This window comes from Bombina bombina, chromosome 1 (assembly GCF_027579735.1).
Source record: "Bombina bombina isolate aBomBom1 chromosome 1, aBomBom1.pri, whole genome shotgun sequence".
Taxonomy (NCBI): Eukaryota; Metazoa; Chordata; class Amphibia; order Anura; family Bombinatoridae; genus Bombina; species Bombina bombina.
The window spans coordinates 916659036-916676784 of NC_069499.1; the positions used below are offsets into that span (position 1 = coordinate 916659036).

At 38.9% G+C, this 17749-nt stretch overlaps 1 protein-coding gene across 2 annotated transcripts in view; it reads right to left on the reverse strand.

Annotated features, from left to right (window-relative positions):
* Positions 1-9442: 9442 nt before the first annotated feature.
* NAE1 (NEDD8 activating enzyme E1 subunit 1) overlaps positions 9443-17749 on the reverse strand; it is a 172220-nt gene continuing 163913 nt past the window's right edge. For both annotated transcript variants that reach the window (XM_053704154.1, XM_053703323.1), the window contains exons 19-20: positions 17669-17718; positions 9443-9647 (exon numbers count right to left, since the gene is read on the reverse strand). In XM_053704154.1, coding sequence (XP_053560129.1) covers positions 9538-9647; positions 17669-17718 — 160 coding nt within the window. In that variant the 3' untranslated portion in view covers positions 9443-9537. The remainder of the gene's footprint in view (positions 9648-17668; positions 17719-17749) is intronic.

Consider the following 17749-nt stretch of genomic DNA (forward strand, 5'->3'; position numbering starts at 1 on the left):
AAAACGTTTTAAAATAAAACCGTTACTGTCACTTTAAATTTTAAACTGAACACACTTTATTACTGCAATTGCGAAAAAATATGAAGGAATTGTTCAAAATTCACCAAAATTTCACCACAGTGTCTTAAAGCCTTAAAAGTATTGCACACCAAATATGGAAGCTTTAACCCTTAAAATAACGGAACCGGAGCCGTTTATAACTTTAACCCCTTTACAGTCCCTGGTATCTGCTTTGCTGAGACCCAACCAAGCCCAAAGGGGAATACGATACCAAATGACGCCTTCAGAAAGTCTTTTCTATGTATCAGAGCTCCTCACACATGCGACTGCATGTCATGCCTCTCAAAAACAAGTGCGCAACACCGGCGCGAAAATGAGGCTCTGCCTATGCTTTGGGAAAGCCCCTAAGAATAAGGTGTCTAAAACAGTGCCTGCCGATATAATCTTATCAAAATACCCAGATTAAACGATTCCTCAAGGCTAAATATGTGTTAATAATGAATCGATTTAGCCCAGAAAAAGTCTACAGTCTTAATAAGCCCTTGTGAAGCCCTTATTTACTATCTTAATAAACATGGCTTACCGGATCCCATAGGGAAAATGACAGCTTCCAGCATTACATCGTCTTGTTAGAATGTGTCATACCTCAAGCAGCAAGAGACTGCTCACTGTTCCCCCAACTGAAGTTAATTTCCTCTCAACAGTCCTGTGTGGAACAGCCATGGATTTTAGTGACGGTTGCTAAAATCATTTTCCTCATACAAACAGAAATCTTCATCTCTTTTCTGTTTCTGAGTAAATAGTACATACCAGCACTATTTTAAAATAACAAACTCTTGATTGAATAATAAAAACTACAGTTAAACACTAAAAAACTCTAAGCCATCTCCGTGGAGATGTTGCCTGTACAACGGCAAAGAGAATGACTGGGGTAGGCGGAGCCTAGGAGGGATCATGTGACCAGCTTTGCTGGGCTCTTTGCCATTTCCTGTTGGGGAAGAGAATATCCCACAAGTAAGGATGACGCCGTGGACCGGACACACCTATGTTGGAGAAATTATCTTTATTGCCTAAAATGAAATCAGTACATTTGGTACACATTCTAAGAGGGGGTTCCACCATGGCTTTTAAACATAATGAACAAGGAGTTTCTTCTATGTCAGACATGTTTATACAGACTAACAATGAGACTAGCAAGCTTGGAAAACACTTTAAATCAAGTTAACAAGCAAATATAAAAAACGGTACTGTGCCTTTAAGAGAAACACATTTTGTCAGAATTTGAAAAACAGTGAAAAAATGCAATAAATCAAACGATTTTTTTACAGTGTATGTAATAGACTAGCAGAGCATTGCACCCACTTGCAAATGGATGATTAACCCCTTAGTTCAAAAAACGGATCAAAAAAACGAAATAGACGTTTTTTAAGTCACAACCAACTGCCACAGCAAGCTGTAGCCCTACCTTCCCCAATAAACGACTTTGGAAAGCCTTTGGGCCCTTTAGAGATGTCTTATAGCATTCAGAGGGCCTTTGAGGGAAGCTGGATGTCACCGTTTGTATTTTTAACTGCACCAACTGTAACTTTTATATTACAACAGTGGAAAGCCTCAGGAAACTGTTTCTAGGCAAAATTTAAGCCAGCCATGTGGAAAAAACTAGGCCCCAATAAAGTTTTATCACCAAAGCATATATAAAAACGATTAAACATGCCAGCAAACGTTTTATATTGCAATATCATAAGGGTATTACCCCTGGGAGTAAGCATGATACCAGTCGTTATTAAATCACTGTATTCAGGCTTAACTTACATTAATCCGGTATCAGCAGCATTTTCTAGTGTTTTCCATCTCTAGAAAAAATATAACTGCACATACCTGATAGCAGAATAAACTGCACGCCATTCTCTCGCTGAAGTTTTACCTTATCTGTGTAATCCCCTCAGACATATGTGAGAACAGCAATGGATCTTAGTTACAACCTGCTAAGATCATAGAAACCTCAGGCAGATTCTTCTTCTATTTACTGCCTGAGGAAAAATAGCACAACTCCGGTACTATTTAAAAATAAACTTTTGATTGAAGAAAATAAACTAGCTATATTTAACCACTCTCTCCTACAACGTCCTTGCTTGTTGAGAGTTGCAAGAGAATGACTGGCTATGACAGTTAGGGGAGGAGCTATATTACAGCTCTGCTGTGGGTTTCCTCTTGCAACTTCCTGTTGGGAATGAGAATATCCCACAAGTAATGGATGATCTGTGGACTGGATACACATTACAAGAGAAACAAGCGTTTTTAATATAAACAGGCACCTTTACAATCCCAATAGCTGGGGCACTCTACCACCTCCTAGACCCAGACAAATGATCAGTGAAACTCTCTCCTCAGGAGTGCTGTCTGCAGCAAGATAGCAAGGAAGTGAAAGAGGCTGCACCCGGTCATGTGGTGCGCAAGACAGGACTTCCCCTGCTATGCAAAAGAGTGTTAAGCTAATATGAACTGCGCAACACTCAAAAACTAAAGTGAAACCTGTCTGTTCACAAGCCAAAAGCACACAGTCTTATGAGCCCAAACCTAATGCAGAGCATAAAAACATAATTTATGTAAGAACTTACCTGATAAATTAATTTCTTTCATATTGGCAAGAGTCCATGAGCTAGTGACATATGGGATATACAATCCTACCAGGAGGGGCAAAGTTTCCCAAACCTCAAAATGCCTATAAATACACCCCTCACCACACCCACAATTCAGTTTAACGAATAGCCAAGCAGTGGGGTGATAAAGAAAGGAGTAGAAAGCATCAACAAAGGAAATTTGGAAATAATTGTGCTTTATACAAAAAATCATAACCACCATAAAAAGGGTGGGCCTCATGGACTCTTGCCAATATGAAAGAAATTAATTTATCTTACATAAATTATGTTTTCTTTCATGTAATTGGCAAGAGTCCATGAGATAGTGACATATGGGATATCAATACCCAAGATGTGGAGTCTTCCACTCAAGAGTCACTAGAGAGGGAGGGAATAAAATAAAACAGCCATATACCGCTGAAAAAATTAATCCACAACCCAAAAAAATAGTTTATTTTCATTTTTGAAAGAAAAAAACTTAAATCAAAAGCAGAAGAATCAAACTGAAACAGCTGCCTGAAGAACTTTTCTACCAAAAACTGCTTCCGAAGAAGCAAATACATAAAAACGGTAGAATTTAGTAAATGTATGCAAAGAGGACCAAGTCGCTGCTTTGCAAATCTGATCAACTGAAGCTTCATTCTTAAAAGCCCACGAAGTGGAGACTGATCTAGTAGAATGAGTTATAATTCTCTGAGGCGGGGCTTGACCCGACTCCAAATAAGCTTGATGAATCAAAAAGCTTTAACCAAGAGGCCAAGGAAATAGCAGAGGCCTTCTGACCTTTCCTAGGACCAGAAAATAGAATAAATAGACTAGAAGTCTTCTTGAAATCTTTAGTAGCTTCAACATAATATTTCAAAGCTCTCACCACATCCAAAGAATGTAAGGATCTTTCCAAAGGATTCTTAGGATTAGGACACAAGGAAGGGACAACAATTTCTCTACTAATGTTGTTAGAATTCACAACCTGAGGTAAAAATTCAAATGAAGTCCGCAAAACCGCCTTATCCTGATGAAAAATCAGAAAGATTCACAAGATAGAGAAGATAGCTCAGAAACTCTTCTAGCAGAAGAGATAGCCAAAAAGAACAACACTTTCCAAGAAAGTAGTTAAATGTCCAAAGAATGCATAGGCTCAACTGGAGAAGCCTGTAAAGCCTTCAGAACCAAATTAAGACTCCAAGGAGGAGAAATTGAATTAATGACAGGCTTAATACAAACTAAAGCCTGTACAAAACAGTGTATATCAGGAAGTATAGCAATCTTTCTGTGAAATAAAACAGAAAGAGCGGAGATTTGTCCTTTCAAGGAACTTGCAGACAAAACCTTATCCAAACCATCCTGAAGAAACTGAAAAAATCTAGGAATTCTAAAAGAATGCCAGGAGAATTTATGAGAAGAACACCATGAAATGTAAGTCTTCCAAACTCTATAATAAATCTTCCTAGAGACTGATTTACGAGCTTGAAACATAGTATCAATCACTGAATCAGAGAAACCTCTATGACTTAGTACGAAGCGTTCAATTTCCATACCTTCAAATTTAATGATTTGAGATCCTGATGGAAAAAAGGACCTTGAGATAGTAGGTCTGGCCGTAACGGAAGTGGCCAAGGCGGGCAACTGGACATCCAAACCAGTTCCGCATACCAAAACCTGTGTGGCCATGCTGTCGCTACCAGCAACACAAATGAGTGTTCCATGATGATTTTGGAAATCACTCTTGGAAGGAGAACTAGAGGCGGGAAGATATAAGCAGGATGAAAACACCAAGAAAGTATCAGCGCATCCACTGCTTCCGCCTGAACATCCCTGGACCTGGATAAGTATGTGGGAAGTGACTTGTTTAGATGAGAGGCCATGAGATCTATCTCTGGAAGACCTCATATCTGAACAATCTGAGAAAAAACATCTGGATGGAGAGACCACTCCCCTGGATGTAAAGTCTGGCGGCTGAGATAATCCGCTTTCCAAATGTCTACACCTGGGATATGCACCGCAGAGATTAGACAGGAGCTGGATTCCGCCCAAACAAGTATTCGAGATACTTCTTCATAGCGTGGGGACTGTAAGTCCCACCCCGATGATTGACATATGCCACTGTTGTGAAAATGTCTGTCTGAAAACAAATGAACAGAGGCCAAAACTGAAGATCTCTGAGAACTGCACAGAGTTCTAAAATATTTATTGGAAATCTCGCCTCTTGAAATTTCCAAACCCCTTGTGCTGTCAAAGATCCTCAAACAGCTCCCCAACCTGAAAGACTCACATCTGTTGTGATCACAGTCCAGGTTGGCCGAACAAAAGAAGCCCCTTGAACTAAACAATGGTGATCTATCCACCATGTCAGAGAGTGTCGTACATTGGGATTTAAGGATATTAATTGTGATATCTTTGTATAATCGCTGCACCATTGATTCAGCATACAAAGCTGAAGAGGTCTCATGTGAAAACGAGCAAAGGGGATCGCGTCCGATGCTGCAGTCATTAGACCTAAAACTTCCATGCACATAGCCACTGAAGGGAATGACTGAGACAGAAGGTGCCGGCAGGCTGCAACCAATGTTAAACGTCTCTTGTCTGTTAGAGACAGAGTCATGGACTCTGAATCTATCTGGAAGCCTAAAAAGGTGACCCTTGTCTGAGGAATCAAGAAACTTTTTGGTAAATTGATCCTCCAACCATGTTTCCGAAGAAACAACACTAGTTGATTTGTGTGAGATTCTGCAGTACGTAAAGACTGAGCTAGTACCAAGAAAACGTCCAAATAAGGAAACACCGCAATACCCTGTTCTCTGATTACAGAGAGTAGGACACCCAGAACCTTTGAAAAGATTCTTGGAGTGGTTGCTAGGCCAAATGGAAAAGCAACAAATTGTTAATGCTTGTCTAGAAAAGAGAATCTCAGAAACTGATAATGTTCTGGATGAATCGGAATATGAAGGTATGCATCCTGCAAGTCTATTGTGGACATATAATACCCTTGCTGAACAAAAGGCAGAATAGTCCTTATAGTCACCATCTTGAAAGTTGGTACTCTTACATAACGATTCAAAATTTTCAGATCCAAAACTGGTCTGAATAAATTTTCCTTCTTTGGGACAATGAATAGATTTGAATAAAACCCCAAACCTTGTTCCAGAAGAGGAACTGGCATGATTACCCCTGAAGACTCCAGTTCTGAAACATACTTCAGGAAAGCCTGAGCTTTTACTGGATTTACTGGGATACGTGAGAGAAAAAATCTTCTCACAGGAGGTCTTACTCTGAATCATATTCGATACCCTAGAGAGACAATGTTATGAATCCATTGATTTTGAACAGAATTTATCCAAATATCCTTGAAAAACCTTAATCTGCCCCCTACCAGCTGAGCTGGAATGAGGACCGCACCTTCATGCAGACTTAGGGGCTGACTTTGGTTTCCTAAAAGGCTTGGATTTATTCCAATTTGAGGAAGGCTTCCAATTGGAGGCAGATTCCTTGGGGGGAGGATTGAGTTTTTGTTCCTTATTCTGACACAAGGAACGAAAACGGTTAGAAGCCTTAGATTTACCCTTAGGTTTTTTATCCTGAGGCAGAAAAAACTCCCTTTCCCCCAGTAACAGTTGAAATAATAGAATCCAACTGAGAACCAAATAAATTATTACCTTGGAAATAAAGAGATAGTAATCTAGATTTAGATGTCATATCAGCATTCCAAGATTTAAGCCACAAAGCTCTTATAGCTAAAGACATGGATCTAACATCACAAATAAAATGATTAGCATGTTGCAGTAAGCGAATAATGCTAGATATGTCAGAATCCAATTCTTGTTGCGCTAAATTCTCCAACCAGAAAGTTGATGCCACCGCAACATCAGCCAAAGAAATTGCAGGTCTGAGAAGATGACCTGAATATAAATAGGCCTTCCTTAGATAAGATTCAAGCTTCTTATCTAAAGGGTCCTTAAAGGAAGTACTATCTTCCATAGGAATAGTGGTACGTTTAGCAAGAGTAGAAATAGCCCCATCAACTTTGGGGATCTTTTCCCAAAACTCTATAGATTTTGCTGGCAAAGGATACAATTTTTAAACCTTGAAGAAGGAATAAAAAGAGGTACCTGTCTTATTCCATTCCTTAGAAATCATATCAGAAATAGCCTCAGGAATAGGAAAAACCCCTGGAGAAACCACAGGAGGTTTAAAAACAGCATTAAAACGTTTATTAGACTGAACGTCAAGAGGACTGGTTACCTCAATATCCAAAGTAATTAACACTTCATTTAATAAAGAACGCATGTACTCAATTTTAAATGAATAAGTAGATTTGTCAGTGTCAATGTCTGAGGAGGATCCACTGAATCAGATAGATCCTTATCAGAAGAGGATAAATTATCATATTGTTGGTCATTTGAAATTTCATCAACTAAATGAGAAGTTTTAAAAAAGACCTATTACATTTATTTGAAGGTGGAACTGCAGAAAAAGCCTTCAGAATAGAATCAGAAATAAATTCTTTAAAATTTACAGGTATATTATGCACATTAGAAGTTGAAGGAACTGCAACTGGCAATGTACTATTACTGATGGACACATTATCTGCATGTAAAATTTATAAAACAATTATTACAAATGACATTCGGCGATATAATTTCTACAATTTATAACTAATGACTTAGCTTTGGTAGAACCAATGTCAGGCAGTAATGTTCCAGCAGAAGCTTCTGAGGCAGGATCAAAGTGAGACATCTTGCAAAATGTAAAAGAAAAAACAACTTATAAAGCAAAATGATCTATTTCCTTATATGACAGTTTCAGGAATGGGAAAAAACGCAAATAGCATAGCCCTCTGATATTGAAAAAATCAAGAGGCAAACATCAATGGGGTATTGAAAAATAACCGGAAATGACACACTTGCATCACTAATGACGCAACCGCGTGAAAGGTCTCGGCGTCAAGTATGACGCCGGAAATGACGAACTTGCGTCATAGACGTACTCTTTCACGCCAAAAAAATATTCACGCCAAAAATGACGCAATAAAGTTTTAGCATTTGTCGCACCCGCGGGCCTAATACCGCCCACAATTTGTAAGAAATAGTCAATTGAAAAAAAGACTAAACCCCAGGTAAGAAAAAAATGTAATTTTTAAAAGATGTTTATATTCCCCAAATATGAAACTGACAGTCTGCAGAAGGAAATACATGAACCTGACTCATGGCAAATATAAGTACAAAACATATATTTAGAACTTTATATAAATGCATAAAGTGCCAAACCATAGCTGAGGTGTCTTAAGTAATAAAAAACATACTTACCAAAAGACACCCATCCACATATAGCAGATAGCCAAACCAGTACTAAAACAGTTATTAGTAGAGGTAATGGTAAATTGAGAGTATATCGTCGATCTGAAAAGGGAGGTAGGAGATGAATCTCTACGACCGATAACAGAGAACCCATGAAATAAACCCCCGTTAGGGAAATCATCGTAATAAGTGATAGTCCCTTCACGTCCCTCTGACATTCGCTGTACTGAAATCTTAGCACAAACTTACTTCACCACCTCCATAGGAGGCAAAGTTTGTAAAACTGAATTGTGGGTGTGGTGAGGGGTGTATTTATAGGCATTTTGAGGTTTGGGAAACTTTGCCCCTCCTGGTAGGATTGTATATCCCATATGTCACTAGCTCATGGACTCTTGCCAATTACATGAAAGAAAATAACTGTTCCCAATAATCTCCCTAAAGTAAATATTAACCCTTGATCCTATTAAGGTATAGAGGAGTTACACTGTGACCCTTTATAGGAGTCCCTGCTATAACAATAAAGCGGACTTACCCTCTACGATCCATGCTGTGGAACAGATATAGAATCTCAAGTGTGACAGCCTTGTAGCAACGCTCTGACAGGGACCTGACTGATTAAAAGCAAGCAGTGAAACTCGTGAACACTGATTGCTCAGGAGTTGTTCGCTAACAGCCTGGATGGTTTCGCAGGAAAAACTGTCCCTGCATCTCCAGACTCTAACTTTCATCAATACTCTCACTGAGAGGTTTATATGATTACTTAGAACTCCAGTCCTCTCTTTAAGGGAACATACCCATTACAGGACTATACAAATCTTCTGACACTTCTGACAAAAGGCAAAGAATGACTGGGAGGATAGGGGAAGCGGGAGGGATATGTAAGCCTTTGGCTGGGGTGTCTTTGCCTCCTCCTGGTGGCCAGGTGTTTTATTTCCCAGCAGTAAGGAATTAAGTTGTGGATTCTCCCTGCCTTATAGAAAAAAAAGAGTTCCCAATCTATTATACCTAGTGTACTTATTGTTGTCTTATTTATAGCTGTCATAATTATTAACAGTTTGTTTTGAGTACAAAAGTTTTACTTCAATACTTTGTCATAGCATAACCAAAGTTTGTACTGTATTATCTCTCATGTAAATTACTAGTTTACTTTTTTAATTCCTAACAACCTCAATAAAAAATTATTAAATAAAGACAAAATAATTTTCTCTATCTGAATCATGAAAGAAACATTTTATATTTCATGTTCCTTTAAAATACCCTATGCTCCAGCCGCCCAACTTCAAAAGTAATTTTTTTTTGTGAGCCAACGGTTTGAATTGTTCTCCAACTTAAACGTAAGTTAAAAAGTAAGTTAAAGCGCATCTTCATTACAACTGATAAATTAAACTCCATCTAAAATATAGCTAACATTCTGGATTTGTTTATACAAAGGGAAACATTTACCATCACTTGAATTAACGGCAAAAACACGACGACTGTCAATGCTCAGAGGAATAAATATACAAAATAAACCTTTTTTTTCTCAATTTATTTAAATTCATGTTGTCTGAACAGAGTTTAGTACCAGCAGAAAATACATTTACAACTATTAATATACATCTTATCTAGAGCTGGAAAGTTGCAGAGGTTTGCAGCATGCCATTGTAAATAAATGTGTTATTAAATATTACAAATTGTCTTGTTATTATTTTGATAGCTTCCTGAGCGGCAGCTCCTGAAACAAACAACAACAAAAAAATAGTTAGGTAAAAATAATATTATACAAAAAACTAAGGATGACACACACACACATATATATAGGATGCCATACATACTGTGGTACAAATTATTGATTGTATTAGGTAGATATATTTAAATACTTGAAAAATGAAGGGACACTGTAAAAGAAGGAGGCAGATAAACAAAACTCATTTTTAAAACTTTTACAACTTTATTATTTTTGGAGAGCCTATAAAGTATGTAAAGGTACCCTCTGTGACATGAGTTTTTCTGAAAAATTAATGTAACTCTGTAATGATGTTTCCCTCAAAAACAAGGGCTGTCCTTTTAAAATGAGTGAGAGAAGAATAAAATGTAATGTGGCCCTTCATAGGCCAGATTCTCCTTAGAGCTCTGGTTAACTGTTCCGCAAAACTAAAAAGTATCACAAAACGCATAAAAAATACATTACAAATTACACTTACACCCATAACACCATCTAATAAAAATTATTTTAAAAAAAATATTGCACACAAAATTTATAAACGCTGAAAGATATGAGATCTCAGGAGTCGGGAAAAAAAAGGCAAAGGGCTTTAACATTGAGATATATACATCTCTAAAAATGTATATGTATGTATATATATATATATATATATATATATATATGTCTATATACATATATGTGTATATATGTATTTAAATACATATATAAACACATAAATACATATAGAAAATTATAATAGAGAGAAAAATTCAAAATATGTATTAATAATTTGAAAAAGCAAGGGATACAAATGAGCACACAGAGAGTCCTATATAAAAAATAAATATTCCAATTTATTATTTCCCACACACATTCAGTGAATTACTGTATTTGGCCAAGTCAGACAACAGTAACCCAAGTTTAAAAAGGAACAGACCAAAGGTGTGTCAGTAATAACAGAATTTATGCTTACCTGATAAATTACTTTCTCCAACGGTGTGTCCGGTCCACGGCGTCATCCTTACTTGTGGGATATTCTCTTCCCCAACAGGAAATGGCAAAGAGTCCCAGCAAAGCTGGCCATATAGTCCCTCCTAGGCTCCGCCCACCCCAGTCATTCGACCGACGGACAGGAGGAATATATATATGAGAAACCATATGGTACCGTGGTGACTGTAGTTAGAGAAAATAATTCATCAGACCGGATTAAAAAACCAGGGCGGGCCGTGGACCGGACACACCGTTGGAGGAAGTAATTTATCAGGTAAGCATAAATTCTGTTTTCTCCAACATTGGTGTGTCCGGTCCACGGCGTCATCCTTACTTGTGGGAACCAATACCAAAGCTTTAGGACACGAATGAAGGGAGGGAGCAAATCAGGTTACCTAAACGGAAGGCACCACAGCTTGCAAAACCTTTCTCCCAAAAATAGCCTCCGAAGAAGCAAAAGTATCAAATTTGTAAAATTTGGCAAAAGTGTGCAGTGAAGACCAAGTCGCTGCCTTACATATCTGGTCAACAGAAGCCTCGTTCTTGAAGGCCCATGTGGAAGCCACAGCCCTAGTGGAGTGAGCTGTGATTCTTTCAGGAGGCTGCCGTCCGGCAGTCTCATAAGCCAATCGGATGATGCTTTTAAGCCAAAAGGAAAGAGAGGTAGAAGTCGCTTTTTGACCTCTCCTTTTACCAGAATAAACAACAAACAAGGAAGATGTTTGTCTGAAATCTTTTGTAGCCTCTAAATAGAATTTTAGAGCACGGACTACGTCCAAATTGTGTAACAAACGTTCCTTCTTTGAAACTTGATTCGGACACAAAGAAGGTACAACTATCCCCTGGTTAATATTTTTGTTAGAAACAACCTTAGGAAGAAAACCAGGCTTAGTACGTAAAACCACCTTATCTGCATGGAACACCAGATAGGGCGGAGAACACTGCAGAGCAGATAACTCTGAAACTCTTCTAGCAGAAGAAATTGCAACCAAAAACAAAACTTTCCAAGATAGTAACTTAATATCTATGGAATGTAAAGGTTCAAACGGAACCCCTTGAAGAACTGAAAGAACTAGATTTAGACTCCAGGGGGGAGTCAAAGGTCTGTAAACAGGCTTGATCCTAACCAGAGCCTGAACAAATGCATGAACATCTGGCACAGTTGCCAGTCTTTTGTGTAGTAAGACAGATAAAGCAGAGATCTGTCCCTTTAGAGAACTTGCAGATAATCCTTTCTCCAAACCTTCTTGTAGAAAGGAGACAATCTTAGGAATTTTTATCTTATTCCATGGGAATCCTTTGGATTCACACCAACAGATATATCTTTTCCATATTTTATGGTAAATCTTTCTAGTTACCGGTTTTCTGGCCTGAACCAGAGTATCTATCACAGAATCTGAAAACCCACGCTTCGATAGAATCAAGCGTTCAATCTCCAAGCCGTCAGCTGGAGGGAGACCAGATTTGGATGTTCGAATGGACCCTGAACAAGAAGGTCCTGTCTCAAAGGTAGCTTCCATGGTGGAGCCGATGACATATTCACCAGGTCTGCATACCAAGTCCTGCGTGGCCACGCAGGAGCTATCAAGATCACCGAGGCCCTCTCCTGATTGATCCTGGCTACCAGCCTGGGAATGAGAGGAAACGGTGGAAATACATAAGCTAGGTTGAAGGTCCAAGGTGCTACTAGTGCATCTACTAGAGTCGCCTTGGGATCCCTGGATCTGGACCCGTAGCAAAGAACCTTGAAGTTCTGACGAGACGCCATCAGATCCATGTCTGGAATGCCCCATAATTGAGTTATTTGGGCAAAGATCTCCGGATGGAGTTCCCACTCCCCCGGATGGAATGTCTGACGACTCAGAAAATCCGCCTCCCAGTTTTCCACACCTGGGATGTGGATCGCAGACAGGTGGCAGGAGTGATCCTCCGCCCATTGAATTATTTTGGTTACTTCTTTCATCGCCAGGGAACTCCTTGTTCCCCCCTGATGATTGATATACGCAACGGTCGTCATGTTGTCTGATTGGAACCTTATGAATCTGGCCTTTGCTAGCTGAGGCCAAGCCCTGAGAGCATTGAATATCGCTCTCAGTTCCAGAATGTTTATCGGGAGAAGAGACTCTTCCCGAGACCATAGACCCTGAGCTTTTAGGGATTCCCAGACCGCGCCCCAGCCCACTAGACTGGCGTCGGTCGTGACAATGACCCACTCTGGTCTGCGGAAGCTCATGCCCTGGGACAGATGGTCCAGGGTCAGCCACTAACGGAGTGAATCTCTGGTCTTCTGATCTACTTGAATCATTGGAGACAGGTCTGTATAGTCCCCATTCCACTGTTTGAGCATGCACAGTTGTAATGGTCTTAGATGAATTCGTGCAAAAGGAACTATGTCCATTGCTGCAACCATCAACCCTACTACTTCCATGCACTGCGCTATGGAAGGACGAGGAACAGAATGAAGCACTTGACAAGAGCTTAGAAGCTTTGATTTTCTGACCTCTGTCAGAAAAATCCTAATTTCTAAGGAATCTATTATTGTTCCCAAGAAGGGAACTCTTGTCGACGGAGACAGAGAACTTTTTTCTATGTTCACCTTCCATCCGTGTGATCTGAGAAAGGCTAGAACGATGTCTGTATGAGCCTTTGCTTTTGACAGGGACGACGCTTGTATTAGAATGTCATCCAGGTAAGGTACTACTGCAATGCCCCTCGGTCTTAGAATCGCTAGAAGGGACCCTAGCACCTTTGTGAAAATCCTTGGAGCAGTGGCTAACCCGAATGGGAGGGCCACAAACTGGTAATGCTTGTCCAGAAAAGCGAACCTTAGGAACTGATGATGTTCTTTGTGGATAGGAATATGTAGGTACGCATCCTTTAGATCCACGGTAGTCATAAATTGACTTTCCTGGATAGTGGGTAGAATCGTTCGAATGGTTTCCATCTTGAACGATGGTACCCTGAGAAATTTGTTTAGGATCTTTAAATCCAAAATTGGTGTGAAAGTTCCCTCTTTTTTGGGAACTACGAACAGATTGGAATAAAATCCCATTCCTTGTTCCTTTATTGGAACTGGGTGTATCACTCCCATCTTTAACAGGTCTTCTACACAATGTAAGAATGCCTGTCTCTTTATTTGGTTTGAGGATAAGTGAGACATGTGGAACCTTCCCCTTGGGGGTAGTTCCTTGAATTCCAGGAGATAACCTTGAGAAACTATTTCTAGCGCCCAGGGATCCTGAACATCTCTTGCCCAAGCCTGAGCAAAGAGAGAGAGTCTGCCCCCCACTAGATCCGGTCCCGGATCGGGGGCTACTCCTTCATGCTGTTTTGTTAGCAGCGGCAGGCTTCTTGGCCTGCTTACCCTTGTTCCAGCCTTGCATCGGTTTCCAGGCTGGTTTGGGTTGTGAGGCATTACCCTCTTGCTTAGAGGATGCAGAATTAGAGGCCGGTCCGTTCCTGAAATTGCGAAAGGAACGAAAATTAGACTTATTTTTAGCCTTGAAAGACCTATCTTGTGGAAGGGCGTGGCCCTTTCCCCCAGTGATGTCTGAAATAATCTCTTTCAATTCTGGTCCAAATAGAGTTTTACCTTTGAAAGGGATGTTAAGCAATTTTGTCTTGGATGACACATCCGCTGACCAAGACTTTAGCCAAAGCGCTCTGCGCGCCACGATAGCAAACCCTGAATTTTTCGCCGCTAATCTTTCTAATTGCAAAGCGGCATCTAAAATAAAAGAGTTAGCCAATTTAAGTGCGTGAACTCTGTCCATAACCTCCTCATATGGAGTCTCTCTACTGAGCGACTTTTCTAGTTCCTCGAACCAGAACCACGCTGCTGTAGTGACAGGAACAATGCACGAAATTGGTTGTAGAAGGTAACCTTGCTGTACAAAAATCTTTTTAAGCAAACCTTCCAATTTTTTATCCATAGGATCTTTGAAAGCACAACTATCTTCGATAGGAATAGTAGTGCGTTTGTTTAGAGTAGAAACTGCCCCCTCGACCTTAGGGACTGTCTGCCATGAGTCCTTTCTGGGGTCGACCATAGGAAATAATTTCTTAAATATAGGGGGGGGAACAAAAGGTATGCCGGGCTTTTCCCACTCCTTATTTACTATGTCCGCCACCCGCTTGGGTATAGGAAAAGCGTCGGGGTGCACCGGAACCTCTAGGAACTTGTCCATCTTGCATAATTTCTCTGGAATGACCAAGTTGTCACAATCATCCAGAGTAGATAACACCTCCTTAAGCAGTGCGCGGAGATGTTCTAATTTAAATTTAAATGTCACAACATCAGGTTCAGCTTGTTGAGAAATTTCTCCTGAATCTGAAATTTCTCCATCTGACAAAACCTCCCTCATGGCCCCTTCAGATTGGTGTGAGGGTATGACAGAACAATTATCAGCGCCCTCCTGCTCTTCAGTGTTTAAAACAGAGCAATCGCGCTTTCTCTGATAAGTAGGCATTTTGGATAAAATATTTGCTATGGAGTTATCCATTACAGCCGTTAATTGTTGCATGGTAATAAGCATTGGCGCACTAGATGTACTAGGGGCCTCCTGCGTGGGCAAAACTGGTGTAGACACAGTAGGAGATGATGTAGTATCATGTTTACTCCCCTCATCTGAGTTATCATCTTGGGCAATTTCATTATCTGTGGCAGTACTGTCCTTACTTTGTTTGGACGCTATGGCACAATTATCACATAAATTTAAATGGGGAGACACATTGGCTTTCATACATATAGAACATAGCTTATCTGAAGGTACAGACATGTTAAACAGGCTTAAACTTGTCAACAAAGCACAAAAAAACACCAAAAAACTCTTAACCATCTCCGTGGAGATGTTGCCTGTGCAACGGCAAAGAGAATGACTGGGGTGGGCGGAGCCTAGGAGGGACTATATGGCCAGCTTTGCTGGGACTCTTTGCCATTTCCTGTTGGGGAAGAGAATATCCCACAAGTAAGGATGACGCCGTGGACCGGACACACCAATGTTGGAGAAAAGGTATTAACTGCCTAAGCATACTTATGCTGATATAGACCTATAACAATGTTAGCACAAAATAGGCCAAATAGACCTCAAAAACTAATGTAGCTCTAATAACAAATAATCACAGGTGCTGAGAATGTATACATCAAAAACAAACAACCTATAAATATAACAGCATAAACAGGTCCTTGCATAAACAGTCCGTATCATAGAATATGTGTCAGAAGATCCAATATTGTGACTATGTGTCAGAAAAAGTATCCACAATAAAACAGGCAGAATAGACTTAGCTTATGCGTCCAGCAAATTCGTTACAGGAGCACCGCTCATGAGAGGCCTGTGTACTGGCGTCTGACGTCACATAGGTCTATATCAGCATACGTATGCTTAGGCAGTTAATACCTTATTACTGACACACCTTTGGTCTGTTCCTTTTTAAACTTGGGTTACTGTTGTCTGACTTGGCCAAATACAGTAATTCACTGAATGTGTGTGTGAAATAATAAATTGGAATATTTATTTTTTATATAGGACTCTCTGTGTGCTCATTTGTATCCCTTGCTTTTTCAAATTATTAATACATAATTTGAATTTTTCTCTCTATTATAATTTTCTATATTCAATTTTAAGGGTAGCACCAGAGTCTGACATTGACAGCAATATTACCTACTCTCTCATATTTTCTTTGTTTACATAAATACATATGTACACACATAAGACATTAATTAAGTGCATTGGAGCCCTTTGCAGTTAAGTAGATGAAAACATGAAAAAATATTTATGCAATATTCATTTTTAATAAAGTATTATATTGTGTATTTACTGTAAATATTTCACATTCAAATGTTCTGCACATAGCAGAATATGTTCTAACAGTATTTAAAACCAGATATTCCTTTATAGATATATCTGTATATTTCTATACCTGTGTCTAATTTATATATATATATATATATATATATATATATATATATATATATATATATATATATATATATATATATATATATATATATATATAAAGATATATATTGTATCAAAAACCCATTATATATATATATATATATATATATATATATATATATATATATATATATATATATATATATATGAATAAATAGAACATATTCTTCTATGTGAAGAACATTGGAATGTGAAATATTCATATTTTCATATCGGGCTAGTGTACATGAGAATATGCGATTGGGTTTGCGCACGAGTAGGGTGTTTCCCCCACTTTTTTGATCCATTGACTTCTATGGGGGAATACATGTACGCATACGCTATATTGTAAGTTTTTGCACTTGTCCAGTTAGTGCACAAGTGGAAACAGTTTACTTTCAACTCATAATACAAGAGCAACCCAATGAGCGAAAAAGACGAATGTCTAGCACAATTAACGCTAGGAGCAATTATTAGAGCTCCACTTGTAATCTGGCCTGTTATGTTTTAGATAAAAAGATAAGTGAACCAAAAAACACAAACTGTAATGTGCCTGTTGTAGAGCAGCATAATACCTTATGGGACCTATTTATAAAAGTGCAGGTGGACAATGTTCTCAGGCACAGAACCTGTCCACCTGTGTTCGCAGCCAACAAAGCAGCATCTGCAGAGCAAGCCTGCACCACAAGGGTTTTGAAGATGAATCTACAGCTTCAGAAATGGAGCCCTATGTATTTTACATTGTTAGTGATAAAAAGTTGGTACAGAGTTATATCACTGTTTTTTTTTCCTTAGGGATCGCTAACAGGTCAGGTTTTAAGGACAACCTTATCCGAGTACAGATGTCACTATGAATCAGCCATTGATAAAACACATGCTTTGGATATAAAAAGGAGATTGTGCACTGATGGAGGTTTACAGTAGATAGTGTTAGGAACAGATAGTGTGCGTTTGCTAAATTGTCCTTACAAATTCACTCAGAAGCTTTGAAATAAAGGCAGTTAAGATATACAAATTTAGCAGGCAGATACAATATCTAATGTGTAAAAACAAATCTGTCATTTTTTGTTAAAAAAAAAAAAAAAAAAAAAAGGTAAATATGTCAAATAAAATGTATTTTACCTCCTAAGAAAGAAGCAATGGTGTGAGGCTCTGCTGCTCCATATCGACAGCTGGAGAAAAAAAAACAAAAAAAAAATATTT